Below are 18,049 nucleotides of genomic sequence, written 5' to 3'. Positions count from 1 at the left end.
GGACAGAGAGAAATGGAGAGAGGAGGGGAAGACAGAGAGGGGGAGAGAAAGATAGACACCTGCAGACCTGCTTCACCGCCTGTGAAGCGACTCCCCTGCAGGTGGGGAGCCGGGGGCTCGAACCGGGATCCTTACGCCGGTCCCTGCGCTTTGCGCCACATGCGCTTAACCCACTGCGCCACCGCCCGACCCCCCTATTTTATTTATTTTAATGAGAGATATTTAGCTAGCCAGCTAGCTAGATAAACACAAACCCAGTGCTGCTCAGTTTTGGTTTATGGTGGGATTGAATCTGGGACCTTTGGTGCCTCAGGCATGAAAGGCTTTTTGTATAACCATTATGCTATCTCCTCAGCCCAAAACATATTTATTCAACAGAGATAGAGAAATTGAGAGGGGAGGGGCAGATAGGGAGAGACACCTGCAGTACTGCTACATGGCTTGTTGAAGCTTCCCCCTGCAGGCATGGATGGGGGCTTGCACCGGGTCCTTGCACATGATAACATGTGCTCAACTGGGCTCACTACTCTTTCTTCCTTTCCTCTCCTTTTCTCCTTATCGGAGCTCTGCTCAGCTCTGGCTTATGGTTGGTGCTGGGGACTAAACCTGGGACCCCTGGAGCTTCAGAGATCAAATTCCTTTTGCTTAACCATTATGCTGTGTCCCCAGCTCCCTGCTTCTTTCCATTCCAATCTACAAATCTCCCTTGTAGGTCTTATGGAGGTCAGCCTGCACAGTCAACCTCCTCCACTTTCTCCTGACCCTTCTCCAGGGAAACCTCTCGGGAGGGGTGAATTGCATACTAGAGAGCCCCGTATTTCTCCAACTTCTGAGGAATATCAGTGGGAAAGCAGAAGAGCCAACCTTTCAGGGCCTGTGGGATTGCCATTCTCAGCCACGCGATCACCCTAACCTACAAATGGGAAACCTCTGGTCTGGATAGTGGTGGGAAGACTACCAGGTCATTTACCCAACTTCTAAAGGCTTTTTGTCAGAAATTACAATATTCTAGAGGCAGAAGGTAGCGCAGTGGATAAAAAGACTTGGATTCTCACGCATGTGGTACAAAGTGCAAGGACCAGCGTAAGGATGCTGGTTCGAGCCCCTGGGTCCCCACCTGCAGGGGAGTCGCTTCACAGGTGGTGAAGCAGGTCTGCAGGTGTCTATCTTTCTCTCCCCCTTTGTCTTCCCCTCCTCTCTCCATTTTCTCTCCTATCCAACAGCGACGACATCAGTAACAACAACTACAACAATAAAACAAGGGCAACAAAAGGGAATAAATAAATAAGTATTAAAAAAAAAGACTTGTACTCTCAACCATGAAGTCCCAAGTTCCATCCCTGGTATCGCACATGCTAGAATGATGCTTTGGTTCTCTCTCCATATCCCATTAATAAACAGATATTAAGAAAAGCGTAATATTATTTACTGGGTAAAGAAAGAAATCAGTGGTCCAGGAGGTGGCACAGTGGATAAAGCATTAGACTCTAATGCTTGAGGTCCTGAGTTCAATCCCTGGCAGCACATATACTAGAGTGATGTCTGGTTCTTTCTCTGTTCCTGTCTTTCTCATTAATAAATAAATAAAAGATTAAAAAAAAGAAAGAAAGAAAGAGAAATCAATAGGGAAAAGGGAGACAGAGAGAGACACCTGTTTCTCTACTCATGAAGTTTGTCCCCTGCAGGTGGGACTGAGGATTTGAACCTGGGTCCTTGCACATTGTAATATGTATGCTCAACTGGGTGCACCACCACCTGGTCAAAGATTTATTCTTATTTGATTTGATTTATTAAGAAAAATGAAATAAATCATAATTTCCCAGCACACACAGTTAAGGAGCTAGTTCTAATACAGGCCTCGTCTCTGACATCGCCCAGAACAAGGCAGGGAGGGGAGGAACTTTGTGTGGGGGAGGGAGTGGGCTGGGCCTCAGAGACAAAGTCTGAGGAGCTTCCAGGGCAGAGGGCAGAGACTCTCCATTGCCAGGCTCCTCCTTTGCAGAGAGTGAGTGGGAAATCAGCCCCACAGCTTAGTTCCACCCCAGCTGGGGCCTTTCAAGAGAGAAGCACAGTCTGAGGACTCTTTTGCTCTGGGTTGGGATGGGGATGGGGGGGGAGGGCTCCTGAGTCCACTCGGACCTAGAGGCTCTATTTCTACCCACGGGTTGGTAGAAAAGGATAGTAGGTGGGGGTGCTGGCTCCATGAAAGTTCCAGCTGATTCTCCCACAGACAGGTCCTGCCTGACTCATGCTCAGCCCTGGGGGTGGGGAGGTGTAGCCAGACCTGCGTCTCTCCTGACTCCATGGGCTTGAGTCACTCACACTGAGTCAGCTCCTCCGCATTCGCAGAGGCCAAGAAGCTGACATCACTCCAGATCAGGCTCAGCGGCCTGTTGGGGCTCCCTGTGCAATATGCAACCAGTCTCTCTCTATACAGAGGCGGCAGCCCTCCCAAGAAACCAAGGCTCTACTGAGAGGCATTACAGGGCTGGCAACATAGCTCTACCATGTGTGCCACCCAAGTTCCAGCCATGCCCCCACTGCATTGAAGGAAGCTTGGGTGCTGTGGTCTCTCTCTCTTTCTGTCTCTTTGTCTTTTCTGTCTGTCTAAAAAAGGAGAAGGAGAAAAGGAGAAAGGAAGGCATTAAGTCGAGGTGGGCACCTAAATTATTCTGCTGTCTGACAAGATTACCGCCACTTGGGCACAAATGGGAGTTCCTGATTAGGCTGATCAGAACTTCCTTGAAAACACGTGCTTTGGTGGGCAGGTGTGCGGCACGAGGTGGGAGAAATCTGTGCTGGGGCCCTCTGATCATAGGGGAGAGTGTAAAGTATTCCTTATTGAAACAAAACAGACTTGCAGCCTGGAAAGTGATGTAGTAGGGAAAACGTGGAGATCTTGAGGGTGAGGTCCAGAGTTCAATACCCAGCATCACATGTGCCAGAGTAAAACTCTAGCTCTCTTCTCTCATAACTAAATAAAAAAATATATCTTTAAGAAAAGGAGGAGAGAGAGAAACAGAAAATAGACTCGGGGGGAGAGGGTGGGTCAGGTGGTAGTGCAGTGGGTTAAGTGCATGTGGCATGAAGCGCAAGGTCTGGCGTAAGGATCCCAGTTCGAGCCTCCAGCTCCCCATCTGCAGGGGAGTCGCTTCAAAGGTGGTGAAGCAGGTTTGCAGATGTCTTTCTCTCCCCTCTCTGTCTTCTCCTTCTCTCTCCATTTCTCTGTCTTATCCAACAACAACATCATCAATAACAACAACAATACAATAACAGCAACAATAATAAAAACAAGGGCAACAAAAGGGAAAAAAAAACAAAGGCAACAAAAGGAAAAAAATAGCCTCCAGGAATAGTGGGTTCATAGTGCAGGCACTGAGTCCCAGCAATAACCCTGGAGGGTACTCAGCTATAAAAAATGGTGACTCCGTGGCCCAAGAGGTGGCACAGTGATAAAACATCAGACTCTCAATCATGAGGTCCTGAGTTCAATCCCTGGCAGCACATGTACCAGAGTGATGTCTGGCTCTTTCTCTCTCCTCCGATGTTTCTCATTAATAAATAAAATCTTTAAAAAAAAAAATGGTGACTTCAAGAAGGATGACAGAGGACCTAGTGGGGGTTGTATTGTTATATGGGAAACTGGGGAATGTTATGCATATACAAACTATTTTATTTACTGTTGAATGTAAAACATTAATTCCCCAATAAAGAAATAAATTTTTTAAAAAAATGGTGACTTCAAGAAGGATGACAGAGAACCTAGTGGGGGTTGTATTGTTATATGGGAAACTAGGGAATGTTATGCATGTACAAACTATTATATTTACTGTTGAATATAAAACATTAATTCCCCAATAAAGAAATGAAAAAAAAAAGGTGACCTCACTGTTTTCAGCCGATCTTGGATGGACCTTGAAAAATTCATGTTACGTGAAATAAGTCAGAAACAGAAGGATGAATATGGGATGATCTCACTCTCAGGCAGAAGTTGAAAAACAAGATCAGAAAAAAAAAAAAAAAAAAACACAAGTAGAACCTGAACTGGAATTGGCATATTGCACCAAAGTAAAAGACTCTGGGGTGGGTGGGTGGGAAGAATACAGATCCAAGAAGGATGACAGAGGACCTAGTGGGGGTTGTACTGTTATTTGGAAAACTGGGGAATGTTATGCATGTACAAACTAGTGTATTTACCGTTGAATGTAAAACATTAATTCCCCAATATAGAAATTAAAAAATAATAATAACCCTGTAGGGAAAAATAAATAAATAAATAAATAAATAAATGTAAAGAAAAGGGGAGTCAGGTGGTAGTGCAGCGGGTTAAGCACAGGTGGCGCAAAGCACAAAGACTAGTGTAAGGATCCTGGTTTGTTGTATGCTTTACATTGGGTAGTTCTCCCCCGCCAAGAGAATTGGATCAGTCCAGTTATTTCGTGGGCCTGCTTGGCCCCGCCCCGAAGGAACCCCGCCAGAGTTTGAGAGTAAGAGTTCCAGAGTGACAGAGTTCCAGGGTTCCTGAGTTCGAGAGTAAGAGAGAGTGCTGCGCCGCCGCAAAGAGAGCAGAGTTCTGTTTGGTGATTAGTTTGGTTTAGTTTATGAATCGTTGTTCCTGAATAAAGAAATACAGCTTCCCTGCCCAGCCCTTGTCTCCGTGTCTCTGTTACCCGCCCGTGAAGCCAACCCGGCCGGCTAGAGTCTCCGAAATTTTAACAACAAATGGCGCCCACGTGGACCTGACCTGCGCATCTCTCAGATAAGTAAAGACAATTTGGCTACCTATGCACTATGGCCTTCTCTTCTGCTTGTGAAGAGATCTCCAAAGGCCTCTGCTCTTTCTTCACGAGACTATTTTGCTGTTTCTGGAACATTTATCTCTGGACCACTCTGTGGTTTCCACTCGCTCGGGTGAACTCAGAACAGCCAGCGGGAATAGCCAGCGGGCGGGAGGCGAGGCGCGGAGCTGCCGTTTCCACCTGGTTAAACAGCCAGCCAGCCGGCTGCGCCCAGACAACCCTGTGCACCACGCCTGCAGCCCCGCAGCCCTGCAGCCCGCAGGAGGCTGACGCCACCACAAAGGAGCCCGATGCCAGCACACAGGAGCCCGATGCCAGCACGCAGGAGCCCGATGCCAGCACGCAGGAGCCCGATGCCAACACACTGGAGCCCGATGCCACCACACAGGAGCCCGATGCCACCACACAGGAGCCCGATGCCACCACACAGGAGCCCAATGCCACCACACAGGAGCCCGATGCCACCACACAGGAGCCCGATGCCACCATGCTAGAGCCCGAGGCCATCCCACAGGAGCCGGCTCTCCACCGCGTGGCGCAGGACACTAGATGCGTGATCCCTCCACGCTGCTCGGCCACTGCGAGCAGGGCAGCAGACATGGCAGGGCCATGGGGCAGGGCCGCGGCGGCCTATCATGGCCACCACCCCTGGGCACCTCGGCCCACGCCTTTTACAATGCTGTCCTGCACGCCCTCTTGCTATAAATTCTGGAACGATCCCGGACCTCCCGGACCCCCGGGCTCCCTGCCGAAACTGGGCACACGAGATCTCCAGCTGCCGATCCGGTCTGAAGGCAGACAAGCTGGAGTACGCAGAGATTTGTATAGAGATTGCAACCTGCAATTCCTAGAAGTGGAGCTGTGTGGGAAGCCACCTCCAGATGGTGAACCCCCCCCTCCCCCAACAACTAAGACAGTACAGATTTAAATTTGTGTTTGAAATGACATGTCTTCGTAACAAAGGTTTCTCTCCTTGTGTATTAATGACCATGTTTATGTGTATGTTTAAAGTTTGGTAAACAATAACTTTAAGGTTAAAAACAGTAACTTTAAGGCTAAATTCTTACTAGTCAAAGTTAAATGAAAAAGGTTTTCAACGTAATTCTCATGAAGATAAAATTAACTTACATTTAGAGTCTGAGGTAAAAATTAGTTAACAATCAATATATTTTAATTAAGTTGGTCTAAACAAAAGGTTAAATAGACTTGTTGATATGTAAAACTCTCCACTACCTTCTCTATTAGAAATGGTAGATCGCACAATGGCTATGCTAATTATTCTCATGCCTGAGGTTTCCTTTCCTGACTCCATCTTGAATGGTGTAACAAAAGGTTAAAAAGACGTTGTTGATATGTAAAAGTCTCAAATTCCTTCTCTATTAGAAATATGCTAATAACAAGTTTTGTTTCATAGTAAGTAAATTGCAGCCAGCTGCCTTTGGGACTCTAGGCTGTTCCCCGCCCCCATGCAAATGCCTGTCGATGCAAGTACGCCCCCCAGAGGCAAGAAATGTTTTTTTTAAGCTGATAAAGTTTAGCCCACAGAGGCAGAAATGGCCCCCTCAGGCCTTCCCTTGGCAACACACTGGTTCTTGTTACTTGCTTACATGTTTCTCCATGTTTGTGCCAGTTTCTTTTTTAAAAATGCCTGTATGATATATGTTTCTGTTCACCCCACACCCTTGATACTATAGTCATTTAGTTAAAAAGAAAAGGGGGAATTGTTGTATGCTTTACATTGGGCAGTTCTCCCCCGCCAAGAGAACTGGATCAGTCCAGTTAGTTTCGCGGGCCTGCTTGGCCCCGCCCCGAAGGAACCCCGCGAGAGTTCGAGAGTTCAGAGAGTTCCAGAGTTACAGAGTTCCAGAGTTACAGAGTAAGGGAGAGTGCTTGCGCCGCCGCAAAGAGACAGCAGAGTTCTGTTTGGTGATTAGTTTGTCTTAGTTTATGAATCGTTGTTCCTGAATAAAGAAATACAGCTTCCCTGCCCAGCCGTATGTCTCTGGTTGTCTCTGTTACCCACCTGTGAAGCAACACCGGCCAGCTGGAGCCTCCGAATATTAACAACACTGGTTCCAGCTTCCGGCTCCCCACCTGCATGCAGGGGAGTTGCTTCACAGGCGGTGAAGCAGGTCTGCAGGTGTCTATCTTTCTCTCCCCCTCTCTGTCTTCCCCTCCTCTCTCCACTTCTCTCTATCCTATCCAACAATGGCGACATCAATAACAACAACAATAATAACTACAACAAAGGCAACAAAAGGAAATAAATACATTTTTTTAAAAAGGGAAAAGAAAAGAAGAAAATAGACTTCTGGGCCAAGAGACAGCTCACCCAGTAGAACGCACACTTTATCAGACCAGAGTTCAAGTCAGGGCCACCACAGAGAAACACTGTGCAAGAGGAGTTGCATCTGCTGTGCAACTCAGACATCCAAGTTCGACATCCTCGAGGAAACACTCACGAAAGACATGTCTCTGATATCTGATTACTGTCAAAAATGGCGACTAATCCCTAGCACTGCAAAAACGGTATCATCTGTTTTCCATCTACACCATGCCTCGGCCTTGCGTGAGCTTAATGTGCAGCTTGGCGATACGAGAATCCGGCATGAAGCCCAGCCAGTCTATCTTGGTGTTACTCTCGATCGCACTCTGTCATTTCACGAACATCTCATCAAAACTGCAGCAAAGGTGGGCGCGAGGAATAACATCATTGCAAGACTGGCCAGCTCCTCATGGGGCGCGAGCGCTTCCACACTATGATCATCATCTCTGGCATTATGCTATTCCACTGCAGAATACTGTGCCCCAGGATGGTTCCGTAGCCCCCATGTGCACTTGGTCGATTCCAAATTATATTCCTCCATGAGGATAATTTCTGGAACCATCCGTTCCACCCCGGTTCCATGGCTGCCAGTTCTTAGCAACATCGCCCCGCCAGATATTCGTCGGGATGCGGCATCATCTAAGTTCATTTCCCACGTCTACGCTTGACCGGACCTGCCAATATACGCGGATATCTTTGCCCACCCTGTCCAACGCTTGACGTCTCGTCACCCAATCTGGTCCCCTACGCCTACACTGAACTTCTCTGTTCCAGACTCTTGGAAACAGAGCTGGCAGTCAGCTGAGGTAAAGAACAAACACCTCATCACAGACCCCTGCAAGCGTCAACCCGGCTTTGACCTAGCACGTTATGATTGGGCCCTCCTCAATCGTTATCGAACAGGCCATGGCCGGTGCACCGCTATGTTCCATCACTGGGGAGCCAGAGACGACCCGAACTGCCCCTGCGGCTACAGACAGACTATGACCCACATAGTCAATGACTGCCACCTCTCCAGATTCAAAGGAGGTCTCGAAACTTGACATCAGGCTCAACCTGACGCTGTTGACTGGCTACAGAAGAAGGGCAAATGCTAGAAGAAGAAGAAGGAAGCTTCATGAATGGTGGTGAGGCAGTGCTGTGGTTTCTCTTCTGCACTCTCTCTCTCTGCCTTTCTCCCTCCCTGTTCCTTTAACTAAAAGGAACAAAAGTAGCAGCATTGGAATCTCACAGACAAGAAGCTATGACAGAAAATAAAGAAAAAAGTCTTATCTGTGGAGAACTGGCAGACTCCAGGTAGCCCCTAGTCTTTTCTCTGAGGCCTCCCTTCATGACCCCATAACTTCTCTGCTGGTGGTAGGAACAGAAAAGCCCAAGAGAAAGGAAGAACTGGGGAGCAGGGACCACCCAGAAATTCTCCCAGATAATCTTTGCTCAGATCTCAAATAACTCTGTTGCTTGTTTAAGGAAACTGTATGCTTTCTCCTTGTGTGCAGGGAATCAACTTCTTGAGTCACAGATTCCACCAAGAAATTGAAAGCTGACACATTTAGTAAAGTTTCAAACTGCAAAATTGAGGCACACAGACCTAGCCATTCCCTGATCTGGGGTTGTTATAGCACCTAGGAGGTTCCTGGTGGGCTGTATGTGTGTGTGTGTGGGGGTGCTGAATGTGTGGGGTTGGGGGGGGATGGCATTTTATTCACCAGCCTTTACTGCCTTTAGCAAAGGATTCTGTACATTACACATGATCAATAACTGTTTAATGAATGTTGCAGGCACAGGAGAGGAAAAACCAACCCGCTTGGGGGCTGGGGAGTGGCATACCTGATTGAGCACACATGTTATAATGCAGAAGGACCCAGGTTCAAGTCCCCAGCCCCTAACTATAGGGGGAAGCTTCATGATTGATGAAGCAATGCTGCAGGTATCTCTCTTTCTACCTATCTCCCCCTTCCCTCTTGATTTCTCTCTGTCTCTATGTAATAAATTAATATAGTATTAAAAAAAAAAGAAAGAAAGAAAAAGAAAAACCAACCCTCTGAGTTTTTTTGGGAGGAAGTACGTGCAAGAGCCTTGACAGATATATCCTCAAAACAGTCAAGGGGCGGAGAGAGATCTTTGCGCTATCCATACTTATCCCCACTCAGTTTTTTTTTTTTTTGCCTTTAGGGTTATCTATCTGGGAGTCGGTGCCTGCACTATGAATCCACTGTTTCTATGGCCATTTTTTTCTTTTTTTTTTTTTTTTGGCTGGATAGAACAGTACAAAGAGGGGAAGGGAAGATAGGGAGAGAGAGAGAAAGACGGACACCTGCAGATCTGCTTCACCACTTGTGAAGCTCTCCCCCTGCAGGTAGGGAGTCGGGGCCCCATTCACTCTACAGCTCATGTTTCTTGAGGAGCCAGGAGGGATTCAGGTGTTTTGCCCTGCCAGCATCTGATAACTAAGAAGGGCTTGGGCTTGTGGTGCCTCCTTCCTTTCAGATCTAGTGACTGAAGATAAAGAAGCAGGTCGAGAAGCTGAAGAAGCCACCCTAGAGGGTTTAGGCACTCCTAGAATCCAGCTGAGTGTCACCCATAACCCAGTCCTGAACAGGAGCTGGAGGGAAGAAAGGAGGACCTATGACTAGTAGGAGGAAGAAAAGGCCTCAGGCCTTGCTCTTCCTACTTCTAAGATTTGATCTACAACCTGCACAGAGAGAAGAGTTGGTTCTTTTTTTTTTAACTTTTAAAGAAGTATTTATTTATTTATTCATCCCCTTTTGTTGTTCTTGTTGTAGTTATTGTTGTTGTTACTGATGTCATTGTTGCTGATATCACTGTATAGGACAGAGAGAAATAGAGGAGGGGAAGACAGAGAGGGGGAGAGAAAGATAGACATCTGCAGACCTGCTTCACCATTTGTGAAGTGACACCCTGCAAGTGGGAAGCCTGGGGCTCGAACTGGGATTCTTATGCTGGTCCTTGCGCTTTGCACCATGTGGGCTTAATCCGCTGCGCTACCGCCCGACTCCTAAGAAGAGTTGGTTCTGGGAGTCGGGCGGTAGCACAGTGGTTAAGCGCAGGTGGCGCAAAGCACAATGACTGGCGAGAGGATACTGGTTCAAGCCCCTGGCTCCCCACCTGCAGGGGAGTCGTTTCACAAGTGGTGAAGCAGGTCTGCAGGTGTCTATCTTTCTCTTCCCTCTCTATCTCCCCCTCCTCTCTCCATTTCTCTCTGTCCTATCCTACAACAAAGACATCAATAACAACAACAATAAAAAAACAAGGGCAAAAACAAAGGGAAAATGAATAAATTAAAAAAAAAAAAGAAGAGTTGGTTCTAACAAGGTGTGAGGCACTATTTCCCAGGAGCCCACACTCACACTGTTACAGGTCGGACCTCTAAGGAGGGGCACCCGAAGTTCTTCCTGACCGTCAGTCTACCACATCTGAAGGGATCGCTTGGTTCTGTATGACCTGGGTTTCCCCGTGGAGCTCAACCAGAAAGCAAGAGGCCCCAGGGGCAGGGGTGCTGCTGGGAAGTCCAGCCAGTTGGGTTGGGTGGTTCGGAAGTTGGGTTGGGTGGTTCTGAAGCTGGCTCTGAGAACCACAAATGTCCACCTCCTAAGCCTGTCTCATTGGTCAAACAAGGTCTGTAGGACTGAGGACACAGCACAATGGTGATGCAAAAGACTCATACCTAAGGTTCTGGGGTCCCAGGTTCAATCCCTAGTGCTACCATATGCCAGAGTTGAGCAATACTCTGGTCTCTCTCCCCCCTCTGTTATCTCTCTCATTAAAATAAATAAAATTAGTGGTCCAGGAGGTGGCGAAGTGGATAAAGCACTGATCTCTCAAGCATGAGGTCCTGAGTTCAATCCCCAGCAGCACATGTACCAGAGTGATGTCTGGTTCCTTCTCTCTCTCCTATCTTTCTCATTAATAAATAAATAAAATCTTTAAAAATAAGTAAATAAATAAATTAATTTAATTAAATAAATAATAAAACAAAGCCTGTATCTCAGGACTTTTGTGAGAGTTCAATGTAAAGTACTTGGTGTGGTGTTTGGCATGTAAGTCTCAATAAATGTTAGTTCTTTAGGTCTTGTTCTTAAGTTACCAGAATTAAACCACTAAACTTCCAGGGAGGCAGGCCCTGTATTCTCCCTGCCGCCTGCCTTTTCTCTTCCTCAGACTCCCTGACCTTCCTGTGGAAAGAAGTCTCATTGTAGCAAAAACATGAGTGGGCTACATGCTCTGCAGGGGCAGATGCCAGCACCATGACTATCCATATTTTCAAACAAGAGCAAATTCCTCTCTCTGCTCACCCTTCCTAAGCTGGGCAGGCAGCCAGGGGAGAGGCAGGGGGAAGCAGGTTCTGGAACACCACTGTCTGCTAGGATGCCAGGTTGCTGATGCTTGGCTGTCCATGGAGTGATGTGTCCTGCTACCTGTCCAGGTGTGGAGAATTTAGCTGTGGGGGCTGGGTGGTGGCACACATATTACAATGCACAAGGACCTGGGTTCGAGCCCCCGGTCCCCACCTGCAGGGGGAAAGCTTTGCAAGTGGTGAAGCAGGGCTGCAGGTGTCTCTGTCTCTCTCCCTCTCTATCACCCCCTTCCCTCTTGATTTCTGGCTGTCTCTATCCAATAAGTAAAGATTAAAAAATAATAAAAAAATAAAAAGAATTTAGCTGTGGCCTGCAGTGAGTGAGCCTGAGCCTTACTTCAACTTACTTCAACAGGAAATTGGGTCTAGAGGGAGTAGGGGAGGTGGACTAAAGGGAGAGCAAAGCTGAGGCCCTGCCCTAGCACATAGCAGTGCGTGCAGGCAGTCCCACTCCTCCCATGCTTGCTGCTCTGAGTGGCACAGCATGGGGGGTGGGGAGTCCCCCGCCACAGTTCTCAGTAAGTGGTGATGAAATGGCAGTGCAGTTCAGTCAGAAGAGATCACTGGGCCGGGGCAGAGTCCCAGCCTTGCCACTAGCTAGCTACCTGAGCTGAGGCTAGTCACTTTATCCCACCAGGTCTCTAAGTCCTTCCTTTGTAAAATGGGGCAGTGGGAATACAGGAATCCTAAGGCCTTTTTCCATCCTACCATTCCATGCTTTGCCCAGTGAAATGAAACAGAGGGAGGAAGGTAAGACAAGGATGAGTAACCTGATGCCAGACCTCCTGGCTCCATGCCAGGAGGCCCCTCTGCCCCTCCCAGGAGCTTACCTCATCCTCATTCTCCACTTTTGGGTTGCTGGCTGTCCGTTTCAGGTTGCTGCTGAGGCTGATGCTGGCGGTGGCATCTGACTTGGAGCGCTGGTGAGTCCTTTTTGAGGGAGACAGCCCCGTGTCAGGGGCTGGGCTCAAGGAGGGAAGCTCCCTCTTCCGGTGAGCTGGCTTCAGCTCATCGGAGAGGATTAGCTTTCGGAGCTTAGTCCCACGGGAGTGTCGTTGGGTGGAAATGTGCATGTCAGAGGAGTAGGCCCCAAGCAGCAGGGCACACTGGAGGGAAAAGTTAATGCTCTGGCGGCAGCGGTGGACAATGTAGGGCTTGATGGCATCTCCCACATCCTCATCCATGTGGATGTACATGTTTAGCAGCTGGGGCAGATAGAAGTCCACATCCTCGTTCCGGAAGCAAAAGAGTCGGTTGCCAATGTAGGCCTGTACCCCTGGCTCCTTGGAGTTGTACAGGTACGAGATGGCCATGGAGATGTCAAAGAGTTTGGACTCAAACAGCCTTAGAAGCCAGGACTGCTTGGCCGAGTTGTTCTGCCGCCTCCTCCTTGCTCCCTTGGCTGTGCCTGAGGCCACAGCAGCCTCCAGCTCCTCCTCCTCCTCCCTGATCTGGGCAGGTGGGTCATCCAGGCACCGGATCTCGGTGCCCACACCATCCCCGTTGACCAGCTCCAGTGGGGTGTCCCTGCTTGAGACGGCCACGCCTCCGTGTAGGAGCTTGACTTTCTCTAGCACCTCCTGGCAGGCCTTCTGGGCCACCTCGGGGTCAATCACTGACAGCTCCCCAACCCCCTCCGTGATGACACTTAGCAGGGAGCCCCCATTACTCCCTGGTGAGCCGGAAGCAGGCTCAGAAGCTGGCTTCAGGGGCGCAGACTCCACAACTGTGTCTCCCATTGCCACAGCCAGACCTCGAGCTTCCAAGCTAGAGAAGGAAAAGGAGAAAGGGAGAGACACACACACATTGGTCAATGGTGCTGCCTCAGGTCTCCCCTTGACCCTGATACTTTCCTCTCTTTTCATCTTCCTAGACTCCTTTCAAAATCAGGGGCCAAGAGCTCACCTTCCAGCACGCTTCCCCCATTTACCTCCACTTCTGATTGCTGCATTATTCTTTATTCCTCAGCTCAGCCTCTGTTCTTAAGGTGAATTTGCAAAATGTTGTGCTACATGCACTATGTTTATGTGAATTTACAAATTTTTTTTTTTTTGGTTTTGTTTGTTTACCAGAACACTGCTCAGCTCTGGCTTATGGTGATGGTGGTATGGGGGACTGAACCTGGGACCTTGGAGCCTCAGACATGAAAGTATCTTTGCATAATCATTATGCTATCTACCCCCAAATTATTTTATTATTTTATTTATTTTATTTTTTATTTATTTTTTTTTCCTCCAGGATTATTGTTGGGCTCGCTGCCTGCACCATGAATCCACCGCTCCTGGAGGCCATTTTTTCTCCCTTTTTGTTGCCCTAGTTGTTGCAGCCTCGTTGCGGTTATTATTGCCATTGTTGACTATTATTGCCATTGTTGACGTTGCTTTGTTGTTGGATAGGACAGAGAGAAATGGAGAGAGGAGGGGAAGACAGAGAGAGGGGGAGAGAAAGATAGACACCTGCAGACCTGCTTCACCGCCCGTGAAGCAACTCCCCTGCAGGTGGGGAGCCGGGGGCTCGAACTGGGATCCTTACGCCGGTCCCTGCGCTCTGCGCCACCTGCGCTTAACCCACTGCGCCACCGCCCGACCCCCTATTTTTAAATTTTTACCATCTTTATTTACTGTATAGAGACAGCCAGAAATCAAGAGGGTAAGGGGCGATAGAGAGGGGGAGAGAGACACCTGCAGCACTGCTTTACTACTTTCAAAGCCTTCCCCCTTCAGGTGGGGGCTGGTTGCTCGAACCTGGGTTCTCGTGCATTGTAATATGTGCGCTCAACCAGGTGCACCACCGCCTGGGCCCTGTTTATGGATTCTTCAGGTAGACTGGCAAGCAGTTATGGTCTTATTCTCATCTCTGGCTCTTGGCTGCTCTATCTCTGTGTTCTGCCCATGTATCCCTTTAGATGCCTACTAGTAACCTTGTTCTCTTCCTCCTTACACTGTACTTCCTGTATTTATTTATTTGACACTAAGGTTATCACTGGGGTTAGTGCCTGCACTACAAATCCACTGCTCCTGTGGTCACCTTTTCAATGTTCTTTTAAAAGAATTTATGTATTCATTAATGAGAAAGATAGGCGAGAGAAAGAACCAGACATCACTCTGGTACATGTGATGCCGGGGATTGAACTTGGGACCTCAAGCTTGAGAATCCAATGCTTTATCCACTGCGCCACCTCCCGGACCACATCTTCTCAAATTTTTTGGATAGGACAGAGAGAAATTGAGAAGGGTGGGGGAGATAGAGAGGGAGAGATAGACACCTACAGACCTGCTTCATCATTTGTGAAACAACTCCCCAGGTGGGGGGGATGCTTGAACCAGGACCCTTGCATGGGTCCTTACACTTTGGACTATGTGCGCTTAAACCTGGTGTGTTGGGAGTCAGGTGGTAGAGCAGCGGTTAAGTGCACATGGTGCAAAGCACAAGGACCGGCATAAGGATCCCGGTTCGAGCCCCCAGCTCCCCACCTGCAGGGGAGTTGCTTCACAGGTGGTGAAGCAGGTCTGCAGGTGTCTATCTTTCTCTCCCCCTCCTCTCTCCATTTCTCTCTGTCCTATCTAACAACGACATCAACAACAACAATAACTACAACAACAATAAAACAAGGGCAACAAAAGGGAAAATAAATATAAAAAAAACTGGTGTGTCACCACCGGGCCCCTTATTACTTATTTTTTAAATTTTAAACCAGAATAGAGCACTGCTCAATTCTGGCTTATGGTGGTGCTGGGGATTGAACTTGGGACCTCAGACTCTGAGGCATGAAAGTCTTTTTGCATAACCATTATACTGTCTCCCCGGCCCATTGTATTTACTCACATAACATTATATACACAGCTACTAAGCATACGGTCTTTGGTTAGTAACAAAGTCTTGATATATCTTTCTCATTAAAGGTACTTTCCTATCTTTGCTTTCAGATTCAAAATTGCCCAGAGTAAGGAAATCCTAGCCAAACCGATACCTAGTTTCACTTAGGAGAAGTGTGCTCTGGAATGGCCACCACCAGCCCTGCTGAAGCTTCTCTCTGGTTGTCTACCTTCACGGCCTCACCCCCTCCTTCTCCAGTGCTACGGTGGTGGAAAAGGAATGAAGAGTCCTAAACAGAAAATCAAATAGGCTGGGATCCAAAATTCTGGCTCAGTCATTAGAAAATGCAAATATTTATGCAAGTAGTGCATCTTCTGAGTTTCTGTTTCCTCAACTGCCAAAAGGGAAAAACACCTCAGTGTTGATATGTGAAATATAAATAACTCCACGTGTGTTAAAAAACAAAACAAAACAAAACAAAAAGATCTCTGGCATACAAACTACTCGGTAAATTCGAGTTGAACCCTAATAACCTAAGAGGCTATTAAGTGTGTGTGTGTGTGTGTGTGTGTGTGTGTGTGTGTGTTCAAAGGAATGTAAATTACAGTTAACACTCACTGTTTGAGAATCATGGGGGCAGGGGTAGACAGCATAATGGTTATTCAAAGAGGCTTTCATGCCTGAGGCTTCAAAGTCTCAGATTCAATCCCCCAACCACCATAAGCAAGAGTTGAGCAGTGCTCTGGTAAACATAATAAAATAAAAAGAGAATCTTCCAAACCATTTATGACGGTCCTCTCCCTTTAAACCAATGCTACTCCCCCATCCCCTCCCCACCCATACACAATTTTAGAACTGAGGAGTCGGGCTGGGGAGACAGCATAATGGTTATGCAAACAGACTCTGAATCCTGAGAACCTCCCACCCCCCAGGTCCCAGGTTCAATCCCCAGTACTACCGCAAACCAGAGCTGAACAGTGCTCTGGTCTTTCTCTCTGTATGGCTTCCTCTCATTAAATAAATAAAAAGAGAAACTATATGAAGGCAAAAAGACAGGCTAGAACTCCTTGATCTAGAAGCTCCAAAAATCAGGGAGAAACAAGAATCCTATAGTTTTTCTCTGCAGGGACTCTAAAAAAGGAATTTGTTGAGAAGACAGTGTTGACAGAAGCTGCTATCTCACAGAAGGATTCTTTAGAACCTCACCAGAGGCCAGGTCCAGAGATCTGGTACAGAACCAGAGGAACCTTCAAAGGAAAGACTGGGAAATGAACCTGGTACTGTCAGATCACCCTCTGCAGAGCCTGACTACTGACAGCAAACAGCACAGTAAAAAGAAAGAAAGAAAGAAAGAAAGAAAGAAAGAAAGAAAGAAAGAAAGAAAGAAAGGAAGGAAGGAAGGAAGGAAGGAAGGAAGAAAGAAAGAAAGAAAGAAAGGAAGAAATATAGGAAGAAAGAAAGAAAGAAACAAACAAACAAAGAAAGAAAGAGCGAGTAGCAGGTTAAGCGCACATGGCGCAAAGCACAAGGACTGGCATAAGGATCGCGATTCGAGCCCCTGGCTCCCCACCTGCAGGGGGCTCGCTTCACAGATGGTGAAGCAGGTCTGCAGGTGTCTATCTTTCTCTTCTCTCTGTCTTCCCCTCTCTCCATTTCTCTCTGTTCTAACAATGACAACAACAAAAAACACACACACAAAAAAAACAAGGGCAACAAAAGGGAAAATATAAAAAAAATTAAAAAGAAAAAAAGAAAAGCAAATAGAGTGAGTCTGAGACACACTCAGAGTAAGAGGGAGAGAGAGACTGGAGCAGACCTGTTGTGCAGACAATTTCTTTTTTTCTTCTTTTTCTTTCCTTCTTTTGGGGTAGAAGTAATGGTACTTCTCTTGATCTAACTTTACTATTATCCTTACAGGTCTCAACATATTAATTACAGCAGCATACACAGATTCTATTTATTTATTTTTAAAAATTTATTTATTTATTTATTTCCTTTTGTTGCCCTTGTTGTTTTATTGTTGTAGTTATTGATGTTGGATAGGAAAGAGAAATGGGGAGAGGAGGGGAAGACAGAGAGGGGGAGAGAAAGACAGACACCTGCAGACCTGCTTCACCGCCTGTGAAGCGACTCCCCTGCAGGTGGGGAGCTGGGGGCTTGAACCGGGATCCTTATGCTGGTCTTTGCGCTTTGTGCCAACCTGCGCTTAACCCGCTGCACTACCGCCCGACTCCCACAGATTTTATTTTATTTTTTTTTTCCTATTTTTTTACCAGGAGCACTGCTCAGCTCTGGCTTATGGTGGTACAGGGGATTGAACCTGGGACTTTGGAGCCTCAAGCATGAGAGTCTCTTTGCAGTCAAATGCTCTACCAACTGAGCATACCCCGAGAGTCTCTTTGCATAACCATTATGCTATCTACCCCTGCCTGTGCAGGCAATTTCTGATGATGCCTCCTCCGACCCCACTGAGCTAAGCAGATGCAGTTTGGGCCCAGAGTGCAGATTCTATAACCCCTTTGGGAATCCTCGATGTCTGCTGCCTCCTTCCGGTGCCTCTTCTTGAACCTCTGAAATGTTAAGAGTCTAGGGTATTCTGATGTGCCCACAGACAATAAAGACCCCTTTCTCCCCTTAGTGACCACTGAAGTCTTTCAGGGAAAACAGATGAGGACACTTCTGTTCTCAGGGATCACCAAGCAAGCTGCCTTCCTACCAACACTGGTAAGGCAG

The 18,049-nt window shown here is 47.4% G+C and overlaps 1 protein-coding gene across 5 annotated transcripts in view; it reads right to left on the bottom strand.

The window, feature by feature from the left end:
* The window catches only part of PI4KB (phosphatidylinositol 4-kinase beta), a 47,016-nt gene that overhangs the window by 20,134 nt on the left and 8,833 nt on the right, over positions 1–18,049 (bottom strand). For all 5 annotated transcript variants that reach the window (XM_016191516.2, XM_016191517.2, XM_060201699.1 and 2 more), the window contains exon 2: positions 12,331–13,267. In XM_016191516.2, the coding sequence (XP_016047002.1) occupies positions 12,331–13,239 (909 nt within the window). In that variant the 5' untranslated portion in view covers positions 13,240–13,267. The remainder of the gene's footprint in view (positions 1–12,330; positions 13,268–18,049) is intronic.

This window comes from Erinaceus europaeus, chromosome 11, assembly GCF_950295315.1.
Source record: "Erinaceus europaeus chromosome 11, mEriEur2.1, whole genome shotgun sequence".
NCBI classification, from domain to species: domain Eukaryota; kingdom Metazoa; phylum Chordata; class Mammalia; order Eulipotyphla; family Erinaceidae; genus Erinaceus; species Erinaceus europaeus.
The sequence above is the reverse complement of the archived record's forward strand: the minus strand, read 5'-3'. Positions and strand labels throughout refer to the sequence as shown.